Consider the following 13,066-nt stretch of genomic DNA (forward strand, 5'->3'; position numbering starts at 1 on the left):
TCCACGTACAAAATATTTTATTACAAAAAGTACATACAGTACGAGATAAAAAAAAAAACTTTCACTGATACTGAAAACATTTCAACACAGTTTTTTTTTAAATCAAGAACACATTTCATTTATTACATAAATGCCAATTCAATTAATGTTGTTTAACTATAACAGTGTACAATATTGCTTACTCACAGTTCTGCTGGTTGTGATATGAAATGATATGCCTTCTCGGTGAGCTACTGTTGCATAACAATGTCCCTTAACCTACAACATTCATATGCTTTGTGTTTTTCAGTGCAGGTCCGTCGGAGTGATAAGTGAGGAATTACAGACAAAGGAAAATGCATCCATAATTGACATCAGCCTCCTAAATGCAAAGAAAATAGTGTGACTAAATAGCAGGAACTGGTGTCATTTTCATTTGCTGTAATAATCATGTATCAGGTGTGTATTTTACCTGCTCTCACGACCACACATGTCCTCTTACACTCTTCTTCTGTGTCAAAGCGGTTCCGGTTCCCATCACAGCCTCCATACCAGAACTGTGCGCAGGCGTTGGCCTGCCGGTCGTAGTACCACCGGATGTTATAGTCCCGACAAGGGCCCTGATCCAGGAGCAGCTCACACCGGGGGTCCAGAGACACAAACTCTGGACGTAGATTACATTTTAGATTCTGTCTGGTGGGCAATGTCTGAGTATACACTACCGGTCAAAAGTTTTAGATCGGTAAGATTTTTTATGTTTTTAAAAGAAGTCTCTTCTGCTCACCAAGGCTGCAATTATTTGATTAAAAAAACAGTAATATTGTGAAATATTATTACAATTTAAAACAGCGGTTTTCGATGTGAATATATAGTGAAGCGTAATTTATTCCTGCGATCAAAGCTGAATTTACAGCATCATTACTCCAGTCTTCAGTGTCACATGATCCTACAGAAATTATTATAATATGATGCTCAAGAAACATGTTAAACAGTTTTTTCAAAAAAAATTTATTTCAGGATTCCTTGATGAATAATAGAAAGTTCAAAAGAACAGAATTGATCTGAAATGGAAAGCTTTTGTAACATTAATCACTACCATTCAAAAGTTTGGGGTCGGTAAGAATATATTTTTTATTTTTGGGGGAAAGAAATTAAAATTACTTTTATTCATAAAGGATGAGTTAAATTGATCAAAAGTTACAGTAAAGACGTTTATAATGTTAGAAAAGATTATATTTGAAATAAATGCTGTTCTTTTGAACTTTCTATTCATCATAGAATTTCGGGGGGGAAAATGATCCACGACTGTTTTCAACATTGAAAATAAAAATGTATGTTTTTTGAGCATAAAATCAGCATATTAGAATGATTTCTGAAGGATCATGTGACACTGAAAACTGATGTGTCATCAGCAACAGTAATGATGTTTTAAAAATGTCTTTACTGTTACTTTTGACCAATATAATGCATCCTTGCTGAATAAATTAAACTGAAAAAAAATATATATATATTTATTATAATATATATATATATATATATATATATATTAGGGCTGTGCAAAAATTAATTGCGATTAATCGCATCCAAAATAAAAGTCTGTGTTTACATAATATATTTGTGTGTGCTGTATATAATTATTATATAAATACACACACATGCATGTATATATTTAACAAAATGTGTTATTCATATATAAAATATTTATATTTATATAATATAGATTATGTATTTATATATATATATATACAGAATTTAAGCACAAATATTTCTTAAATATATACATGCATGCATAGGTATTTATATATACAAAATAATTATACACAGCACACACAAATATATTATGCAAACACAGACTTTTATTTTGGATGGGATTAATTTTTTTTATATATATATATATATATATATATATATATATATATAATATATATATATTATATATATATATATATATTATATATTAAAAAAAAATATATATATATATATAAAAATGTTGCTGACTCCAAACTTATGTGTATTTTGTATTGCATTAGTGAGTGTGTCATGCGTTCACCTCTAGGTAACGGTGGTCGTGGCGCTGGTATATACAGCACTGAGGATGATGATGAGTTCACAGTTGTTGTTGATGATGATGATGTCCCTGATGAAGGTCTGATATTTATGGATGTCCCAGTGATTGCTGGTGTATCTCCTCTACCACTGCTCGGGTCTGAAGTGTTTATGTCTGGTTTCTCAGTTGCACGCTCAGCCACCTAAGAGCACACACACACACACACACACACACAAAATTAGACCACCAATATAAAAATCCATTCATTATCTTAAGTGTACCAACCTCATTAATGTCTGGACCAAGCGTTTCTCCCTTCCTGCGCTCTTGCGTAACAGTGTTCATCCCAGATTGTGATCCCTTGTTGTCTCTGTTCCCTTCATTTATGTTGGTGCCAGAATTATACCCGCCGTTCCCATTGATGCGGTTGCCATTAAATCCATATCCGTTATCAAAACCATTAATGCGACTGAAGATGAGTGCTCCGTTCTCATCCTCACAGAGCTGACTGACTAGTTTGGACTCCAGAGCTGTTTGAGGGACAATTAAAGAGGGGAAAAACGGGAAATATGTTATACGTTTACTTTAATTTTAAAGGAGTAGTTCACTTTTAAAAAACTTTTGCTGATAATTTACTCACCCCCATGTCATCCAAGATGTCCACGTCTTTCTTTCTTCAGTTGAAAAGAAATAAAGGTTTTTGATGAAAACATTCCAGGATTTTTCTCCATATAATGGACTTCAATGGGAACCAAACGGCTCAAGGTCCAAAAGACAGTTTCAGTGCAAACTGTTCAAAGGGCTTTAAACGATTCCAGACGATGAATAAGAGTCTTATCAAGAGAAACAATCGCTCATTTAAAAAAAAATAAAGTTTAAGTTTTATAAGCTCAAATGGTCGCCTTGCTCTGTTCTGTGATGAGCGTTCGTGACTCTCCTGTTCGAACTCGTTCATCAAAATGAACAAATCTTTTCCTGAGTCAACTCATTCATTTCATTCGTTGAATGAACCAAATGACACGAAAAAAGATTAGTTCATTTTGATCATTTTTAAAGTCCTTTGAACAGTTTGCGATTTGCACTGAAACTGTCTTTTGGACCTTGAGCCGTTTGGTTCCCATTGAAGTCCATTATATGGAGAAAAATCCTGGAATGTTTTCATCAAAAACCTTAATTTCTTTTCGACTGAAGAAAGAAAGACATGGACATCTTGGATGACATGGGGGTGAGTAAATTATCAACAAAAGTTCACTACTATTCAGGACATTTCACAAATAATTAAAAAAATGGCAAGTAACACATTGAATTAAACATGAAATGTTAAAGTATAAAGAATTAAATCATATTTTCCAGTAAAACATACTCCAAAAATCTTCGTTATATTTACAACTTTGAAAAATTATATATATATATATATATATATATATATATATATATATATATATATATATATATATATATATATTTCCCCATGTCAACAACCCTGTGTGCAAACAGTGTAAACATGCAGCAGTTTTTAAAAGTACGTGTTTAAATCTAAAAATGAATAATAATGATATATAATGTACTGGCAATGAAACTATGAATGATTCTCACATATTTCTGCACCACATGATCTCTCTATTGTAAATGTTTAATTTAGGAAGTGTAGTTATTATCTTAATATTAAAGTTTATTTAAGTGTGTGTGTAAAATGTATGAACTTGTTAGCAGTGCAATCAAATCATAATTAAAAATAAAACAAGATGTGGAAAAATAAAAATTCTCATATGCACAAATGCACATATTGAAGGCAGACTCGCACATCATCACCCATACGTCCAGTATTCAAAGGTGTGTACCTTCCCATCACCAGAGAAGTACTTTCATACAGTTGAAGTACGTGAACAGGCACTCAGCCTCGAGCTTGCTGTATCTATTACCTGGCAGGGTGTTGAAGTCGTCTATGTAGTACATGTGCTCAGTGTCAGGGTCCGACGCGATGAGGTTAAGCTCCTGGAGAAACTCTTCCTGTGTCGGATCACTAATGTTAACAATCCCCAGAGCGTACATCTCGATGTTGGCTGCGTGCGCCTCTCTAACGGAGATCTCCAGCTTCACAGGCTCACGTTTATCTGTCTGCCCGTCAGTGATGACAATGGCGACCTTCCTCACACCCGTCCTCGCGCTGTAAAACGCTTCTTGAGTTGCTTTGCGAATGGCAGAGCCAGTGTACGTGCCCTCTCCCATGTAGGGAACCCTGCGTATGGCTTGTTTAACATCTTCTTTGGTCATGTAGCGAGCGAGGTTGAACTCAAGCTTGACCTCAAGGCTGTAACAAACGAGGCCGACTCGAGTGGCATTACGTCCCACAGTGAGTCTGTCCACCAGTGCGGCCACAAAGTCCTTTATGATCTCGAAGTTTTCAGGCCCAACGCTCTCAGAGCTGTCAATCACAAACACCAGCTCCATCGGACGCTCTTTACATTTGACTCCACAGCCTGAGAGACAGTACAGTAAATTTCATTAACTTAACAATGATTAATTAAATTAAAACTGAAATAAAAATAAATGTAACCTAATATCAATATTTAAAAAAATAATAATACAATGATTAATTAAATTAAAACTGAAACAAAAATAAATTTAACCTAATATCAATATTTAAAAAAACTAATACAATGATTAATTAAATTAAAACTGAAATAAAAATAAATTTAACCTAATATCAATATTTAAAAAAAAACAATACAATGATTAATTAAATTAAAACTGAAATAAAAATAAATTTAACCTAATATCAATATTTAAAAAAACTAATACAATGATTAATTAAATTAAAACTGAAATAAAAATAAATTTAACCTAATATCAATATTTAAAAAAAAACAATACAATGATTAATTAAATTAAAACTGAAATAAAAATAAATTTAACCTAATATCAATATTTTTTAAAAAAAAACCTAATACAATGATTAATTAAATTAAAACTGAAATAAAAATAAATTTAACCTAATATCAATATTTTTTTTTTAAAAACTAACACAATGATTAATTAAATTAAAACTGAAATAAAAATAAATTTAACCTAATATCAATATTTTTTTTAAAAACTAATACAATGATTAATTAAATTAAAACTGAAATAAAAATAAATTTAACCTAATATCAATATTTCAAAAAAAACAACTAATACAATGACAAAAGCACATTTGTATTTAGAGAAAAGAAAATTAACACGAAAACTAAAAATAATAAAACTACAAGCTAATTCAAAATACTAATACAAATTTTAGTCTGATTCAAATAGAAACATTGGAATAATGTTTCACAATATTTCAGGTTTTACTGAAATTTTCATCAAATAAATGCAGCCTTGGTGAGCAGAAGAATCTTCTTTCAAAATTATCAAAATAATCTTCCTGACCCCAAACATTTGAGCGTTACATAAAGCAGCCTATTACGTTGTATATTTAAGTGTAATGTGAGATGTAACATACCACAAATCTCCCTGATCATTCTGATGATGTCATCCCTCTAAAAACAAACATCATATTTGAATGAGTGAAACACGCACAGTGTGTTTTGAATATTGTAGTATGATGTGAAAGACGTACCGTTAGCCCAGAGTCTCCTTTGATTCCTGGTCTACCCTAAAAAAGTGAATTATAATTAATGACACTACTGATTTGTTTTTATAAACATCATTTTGCCTCTCTTTTACTCGGCCGAAATAGTAAATGATGACTATATGGCTTGGTTCCAGTCTACTATATTTAGACTGCATCCTAAATGAAACAGAAACTCATGCATACAGTGTAACATTGAGGTTAGTTTACTAACTGTTTGTCCAGGAACGCCAGAATCTCCCATGTCACCTTTGACTCCCTTCATCCCTCTCTCGCCCTGAGCTCCACGATCCCCCTGAGAAACGCGAATGGACCTCACATTACAATATACGAATATTCAATCGTGTAAAACAGGTTATATGACAAAATCTGAGACCTTTGACCCCGGGATTCCTTCTCCAAGAGGTCCTCTTGGCCCGGTTACACCTTGCGACCCCTGATCTCCCTGTTATAGAGTATATAAGATTTAAGATGCGCTTAGATTATGGCAAGCCGTTTTAGCTTTTATTCATTTCCAGAATATGAATTCTTGATATCAACAATTGAATTGTTGATATCTGTAATTGTATTTTCACTAGTGACAACCATTCAAAATGAATTGTTGATATCAAGAATTGAATTTTTGATATCAATAATTACATTGTTATTAGTACAAATGCTAATTCCTGATCTCAATAATTAAATTGTCACTAGTTGAAATGTCTATTCTTGATATCAACAATTCAATTGTTACTAGTAAAAATGATCCTTTTTAATATCTGAAAATGTATTTCTGATATCAATATTATTTCAGATATCTAAAATGGCTTTCTTACTAGTAACACTCACATTCATTATATCAGAAATTAAACCTCAGGTGCTCTGACCGAAAAATTTTCTGTTTTGAATTTCTAAAATTCACAGCTTCATCAGAATGTTACGAAACTTGGTGACTTTTATGGCATTATGTATGTGAACACACAAAAAAAATTGAGGTCATGATCTGAGCATGCTAAGTGGTCTTAAAAAAATAATCACACTTGTGGTCTTCCGTCAAAAATGAACCCCATAGGAAATGAATGGGAAATTGACAAAAACACAAAAATTCACAAATTTTTATTTATCTTTTTAACAATTTTTTTTAATAAAAAATCGTTTTTGAGATTGTTTCAACTATATATATACAACCCCCCCCCCCCCCCCCCAAAAAAAAAAAAAAATGTGTTCATAAACATCTGGGGAATTCACATGCCTCTCCATAGAGACCTGTACATGCCATCTAGTGGTTGCACCATGATTCTATGTTTTTTCTCTATACTGTAACGAGATGGTGCTAATTTTCTTCAAAAGATATTTTTTTTCTGAAAGCCTAGACTCTATATTAAACTAAAATACTGCATTAATAATTTTTTGAAACTAATAATATATATACAGAAAAATATATATATTTTTACATGGCAAAAATAGACCATAAATATTAATAAATTCAATCAAATTGTCTCAAAATACAAAATTACAAAGAATAAATATTATAGAACAAAAATAAATTGCATTGGTTTTACTGGGATGGAGGAAATTTAATTTTTAGGTGTCCGGTCACTTTTGACCGGGAAGATAACAAGTGTGACTCCGAAACAAAGAGCATCTGAGGGGTTAAAAAATTGTTACTAGTAGCAATTCAATTGTGAATATATCAAGAATAGACATTTCAACTAGTAACAATTGAATTCTTGATATCAAAAATAAAGGTTTTTACAAGTAATAATTGTATTTCTGATATATGAAATTGGAATTTCAACTAGTAAGAAATCCATTCTTGATATCATTGGTTTTGAATGGCAGCCTATGGTGACACTAGTGAAAATACAATTGTTGATATCAAGAATTCAATTTTGGATATCAAGAATTACATTTTTGACATCAAGAATTCATATCCTGGAAATGAATAAAAGCTAAAACGGCTTGCCATACTTAGGTTTAGATATAGATATGTGTTCAACTCTTTATGAAGCCAGTGTCTCACTTTTGGACCCTGTATGCCTTGTCCTGGTGGTCCAGTTGGCCCAGGAGGTCCTGGTCTTCCCATGATTCCCTGAGAGAGAGAGAGAGAGAGAGAGAGAGAGAGAGAGTATTCAACAGAAATCAAAAGTTAAAACACATTCATGCAAAGATAAAAGCAGAAGTCGGACATCTGGAATGACGTTTATGTTACTGGATTACATCATCTGGAATTGTTGGACATATGTAAAAGATTTGAAGCAGGTGCATGTTGTGAATATACGATCATGGATACAGTACTATGATAAATGTGGCGTTAAGATGATGGTACATTTGAGGAATGGGATGTATTCCAAAGACAGTTTTTATTCGTGTGCTTTGGCATATACAGCGTCTCCAAAAAGGTATTTAGATACTTAAGACACACTTAAAAAATGTCTGAATATTATTGCATTAGATGACAAAACGAAGAAAGTGGCATTTAAATTACTTATTACAACTTATCTCTATTAATAATGAGAAAAGCACCATTTACATTTGTTTGCAGATTGCACTTTAATATTTTGTACTATAAAATATAAATGATATACAGCTCAAATATTGGTGGTTGATAATATATATTTTTAATGTTTTTTTTTTATAATATATATTTTTTTATATTTTTAAAGTGTCTTCAGCCTCACCAAGGCTGAATTTATTTGATGAAAAATACAGTAAAAACTGCAATTTAAAATAAGTATTTTCTATGTGAATATATATAAATTCTGTGATGTAAAGCTGCATTTCCAGCATCATTACTCCAGCCTTCAGTGTCACATGATCCTTCAGAAATCATTCTCATATGATGATTTTTTGACGAAACATGTATTATTATTATCAATGTTGAAAACAGTTGCTTTATATTAATATTATTATATTTTTTAATGTCTTTCTTTACTTTCACTTTGATGCAATTTAATGTGTCCTTGCTTAATAAAGGCATTTATTTCTTAAAAAAAAAAAAAAAATCTTAGTGACCCAAAATTTTTAATGGTAGTGTAAACATTACATTAACATCGAATTAATATTTTCACATTTTAAATTAATTTGACTTATTTAATTATACTGTCTGCATCTTACCCATCGAATTTAGAAACCTTTTGGCACAATGGGAGAAGATCTAATGCAATAATGTGTTAAATCAAGACTAAGAAGGGCTGAAAGAGATTGACGAGGGCTAACACATCATCACTATCGGACTGTGCTTGATGACGTACAGGTGGTCCTTGCAGTCCTTCCCCAGGAGATCCAGGTTGGCCCGGTAAACCTCTGAAGCCAACTTCACCCTGAGACACAGTCATGATAAAATATCGGTGTTTACACACTATATGTCCATAATATCCATATATATGATCTGCTTCAGGGTGACGCATAACCATCCTACCTTTGGTCCTGGTATCCCGATGCCCTCTTGACCATTTTCTCCTGGAAGACCAGGGAGACCGGGAGGCCCCTGAAAAGGAAGCCAACCAACAAATGACACACACAACTACAACCAAATACAGCCTCATGCTGACTAATGAAGATTTCTATGATGCCATGAACATGAAAGGGATTTTAAATAGGATTTTGTGGATGTTTTACGTACTGAGGGACCAGGATAGCCGTCACCTTTAGGGCCGCTTAGACCGACAGGACCAGGGTCACCGCGATCACCCTGGGAAACAAAGCATGAGCTATCCAACCAATTTTAATCATTTTAATAACTTCTCTTTCACAATTTTAACAATAAGAATTAAATGTACCTTTGGTCCAGGAAGTCCATACCCTGTCTCTCCTGCTAAACCGGGTGAACCTGAGGGGCCTGGGTCACCCTACAATGAGACATTATAATGTTATTTGAAAGATTTCCTACAATAGATTCACATGCATCCAAGGTCAAAAACGCTTCAATTTTCTCATAATAGGCATTGCACATCATGTCAATTCTTAGAGTCTAAAAATAGTCTGATCGATGAGTTAGTCTCTCTAAACCCCTCCTGTTATGGCGCCGTTTTATATATAAACAATATTCATATTTAATATTTATATATAAACAATACGAATGTTAGCCAGAGGAGAACTGGCCCCCGACTGAGCCTGGGTTTTTTTCTCCATCCAATCTGATGGAGTTTTGGTTCCTTGCCACTGTCGCCTTGCTTTTGGCTTGCTTAGTTGGGGATATTTAATATTTAATATTTAACAATATTATTGATCTGTGTTGTACTACTTTCATGTTATCACTGTGAAGCTGCTTTGATACAATCTGTATTGTGAAAAGCGCTATATAAATAAATGTGACTTGACTTGACTTTATGAGAGTCTGCTCTGATCTGATTGGTTAGACAGCTCAATCTGTTATGATTGATCGACGTGTTTGAAAATAAATGAAACTCAAGTAAAAAATGACCATATCTTAATTTCAGCTCTGGAGGCTTCCTCGGAGCTTGATGCACAGTGATATGAACAGTAACAATGCTGTTGTTTTTTTTTTCATATCAATTGTCCTTTTAAAGTTCAACCGCAGCTGAAAACATCGTTTTGAGGATCAAAGTACACATTATTTGCGGGCAGCCAATGAAGACCATAGGCTGGCATTATGCAAATCAGTTACATTGTGACGTAGGTTTGTAACAGGAAGTAAGACTGGAATTGATGACGACTTGTTTCAGCAGTTCAGAATCGATTGTTTCTTTTAGGAGACAATACATTTATTTGTTGTGCACTTTTATCTTTAAAACTTTGCAGACCTGGCTTTTACATTCACAAACAGCTCAATTACACACTACATGAAAGGTAAAATTCAAAAAGCAGATATAATTGGGCACTTTGAAGTCACCAAGATATCAAAATTTGATATCTTCAAAATCATATTAGTATGAATCTATTGGCCGTACGGTTTTCTATAAGCTAGTGAGCTCCAAAACAATCACAAAATTTGCATTTAGAGTATATAAGCATTCAAAACCTGCGGTTTATATTTTGATGACATCACTTGCACTTCAGCTTCTGATCAGATTTTCCATCCAATCAACTGCTCTCCAGATTCTGAAGCCCCGCCCCCTACACTACAAATTGACGCTGAAGCTGTGGGTAAAATCGGACACTTGTTCACACAATTACTATTTTGAATGTAAAATAATGCACTATATATGAAGAGTTCAGATGCAAAAGCCTCTAAATGCCATTTTAAATTTTCTTCTAAAATGATCATTTTTATCAAGCTTGTATATTTAAGTTCAGTGATTTCACTTAAATGGCAATGAAGATTACCTATTAATTGTCATTTAAGTGAAATTACTGAACTTAAATATACAAGCTTGATAAAAATCATCATTAAAGAAGAAAATTTCAAATGGCATTTAGAGGCTTTTGCATCTGAACTCTTCATATGCACTATATAATGACACATAAATGCGCTATATAATACCGAGCAGTGATATAAACAAAAGACTATTGGCCATTTTAAATAGCCAATAGGAGGTGGAGGAGGTGCTTGATATGTCCCGACATACTGTGTATTTGATAGGTTTTCTGTATACGTGTATAATATATATATATATATATATATATATATATATATATATATATATATATAGTGGGGTCTTTAAATTTTCTTTGTTTTATAGTGCAAATACCAAAACATTTTTTTAAAGCGTTTACTTTTGGTCCTGGTATTGAGCGTCCCGGTGGTCCAGGTAAACCCAGTCGCCCAGGGGTGCCAGGCTCTCCCTACAAAGACATTAATAAAAAACAGAATGAAAATTATTTTAGTTACTTTTACCCTCAAACTCATTTTGTATTATATAATACACCAAAAGACAAAATATTCCAGATTCACTGATCTCACTGACCTTTGACCCTGAGGGTCCAGCTATTCCTGATGGCCCTGCTAACCCACGGATCCCCCGCTGACCCGGATCCCCCTGCACAACGTCACATTAACAAAACACTACATCAATCAGCATCAAGCTGCTGTTCACAGTAAAACACCATATTATTACAAGAACACACAATCATTTTCAATTCATGAAGTCTTTAACTCTGTAAAGCTTAACATATTAAATAAAAGTCCATTTAAACAGTTTGTTGAACCTTTAGACAAAAAAACAAAACAAAATGTGTGTGTTTTTTTGTTTTGTGTCATATTTGATACATCAAACTTTTATGCCTCATATAGCATGTGACCAAAAGGTAAGATAAAATTATGCTAATGAATTTTATAACAGTTTAGCAGACTACTTACATAAAATGCATATAAATATCAGATACCATTCTATATTCCCAATAATGTCTTGGGTAAAATTAAATTTAAATAGGACTGTCAAATGATTAATCGTGATTAATCGCATCCAAAATAAAAGTTTGTGTTTACAAAATATATGTGGGTGCACAGTATATATTTATTTTATATCTATAAATACAGACACACGCTTGTATATATTTAAGAAATATTTTCATGTATATACTGTAGTAGAGGTATATAGATTTATATATAATTTACATTATATATAAATATAAATATTTTATATATAAATAATATAATTTTTTAAATATACATGCATGTGTGTGTATTTATATATATATACAAAATAATTATACACAGTGCACATTATGTAAACACAAACTTTTATTTTGGATGCGATTAATCGCGATTAATCATTTGATATCCCTAATTTAAATGATTAGTTTTATTTTTAGTGTATAGAACCCCTAAAAGGTTCTATACACTCTTAAAAAAAGGCTTCCTCTGGGTTCTACATAGAACCCTGGGGTTCCATACTTGGCCAAAAAAAAAAATGGTTCTACATAGAATCATTTTGGAGTTCCATATATGATTAGTTTTATTTTCAAAGCTCTGTGGTTTTAATTGTGGAGGGCAAATCATATAATGCAATGCAATAATAAACAAATAAAAGTTAATTAAAAGCCTGATAGATCATATTTGATGATCAAATGTTACCATGATGTTTCTAAATGACGCCAGCAATCATGTAGTAGATTGTGTGCAACAGGTTTTACAGCAAAGTTTTGATCATCCTGATAATTTAGAGGCCTTAGAAATGTGCGCATTAAATATGATATTGTAGGCTTTATAGGGACAAGATGATTTTAGAAAGCTAAACATGTGAGAAAAGTGAAAGAGATACCTTTTCACCCTGGATGCCCACTCCTGCGGCTCCTTCAGGGCCCCTCGACCCAGAGGCTCCTGGTTCTCCCTGAAATGCAAACAGAGAAACAACAATAAGTGTCCCTTTCCTGATGTGTTGATGCTGAGCAAGTGTCTCAGTGACTAACGTACCTTCTGTCCTGGAGCTCCATCTTCCCCAGGTAATCCTGGTAATCCTGAAAACCCTGGAGCTCCAGGTTCCCCCTACACATGGAGCAATTGGGAGTTGAGCATACACATATATACACTGTAAAAGCTACATTCT

The 13,066-nt window shown here is 32.9% G+C and overlaps 1 protein-coding gene across 3 annotated transcripts in view; it reads right to left on the reverse strand.

Moving 5' to 3' along the window:
- The window catches only part of col28a2b (collagen, type XXVIII, alpha 2b), a 52,745-nt gene continuing 39,679 nt past the window's right edge, over positions 1-13,066 (reverse strand). For all 3 annotated transcript variants that reach the window (XM_039649119.2, XM_089133745.1, XM_089133746.1), the window contains 18 exons: positions 12,934-13,005; positions 12,782-12,850; positions 11,486-11,557; positions 11,295-11,363; positions 9,398-9,466; positions 9,241-9,309; positions 9,037-9,105; positions 8,870-8,938; positions 7,639-7,707; positions 6,013-6,081; positions 5,851-5,931; positions 5,625-5,660; positions 5,508-5,544; positions 3,949-4,506; positions 2,312-2,556; positions 2,030-2,228; positions 452-643; positions 1-361 (listed from right to left, as the gene is read on the reverse strand). In XM_039649119.2, coding sequence (XP_039505053.2) covers positions 354-361; positions 452-643; positions 2,030-2,228; positions 2,312-2,556; positions 3,949-4,506; positions 5,508-5,544; positions 5,625-5,660; positions 5,851-5,931; positions 6,013-6,081; positions 7,639-7,707; positions 8,870-8,938; positions 9,037-9,105; positions 9,241-9,309; positions 9,398-9,466; positions 11,295-11,363; positions 11,486-11,557; positions 12,782-12,850; positions 12,934-13,005 — 2,052 coding nt within the window. In that variant the 3' untranslated portion in view covers positions 1-353. The remainder of the gene's footprint in view (positions 362-451; positions 644-2,029; positions 2,229-2,311; positions 2,557-3,948; positions 4,507-5,507; positions 5,545-5,624; positions 5,661-5,850; positions 5,932-6,012; positions 6,082-7,638; positions 7,708-8,869; positions 8,939-9,036; positions 9,106-9,240; positions 9,310-9,397; positions 9,467-11,294; positions 11,364-11,485; positions 11,558-12,781; positions 12,851-12,933; positions 13,006-13,066) is intronic.

This window comes from Pimephales promelas, chromosome 8, assembly GCF_988280905.1.
Source record: "Pimephales promelas chromosome 8, fPimPro1.hap1.1, whole genome shotgun sequence".
NCBI lineage: Eukaryota > Metazoa > Chordata > Actinopteri > Cypriniformes > Leuciscidae > Pimephales > Pimephales promelas.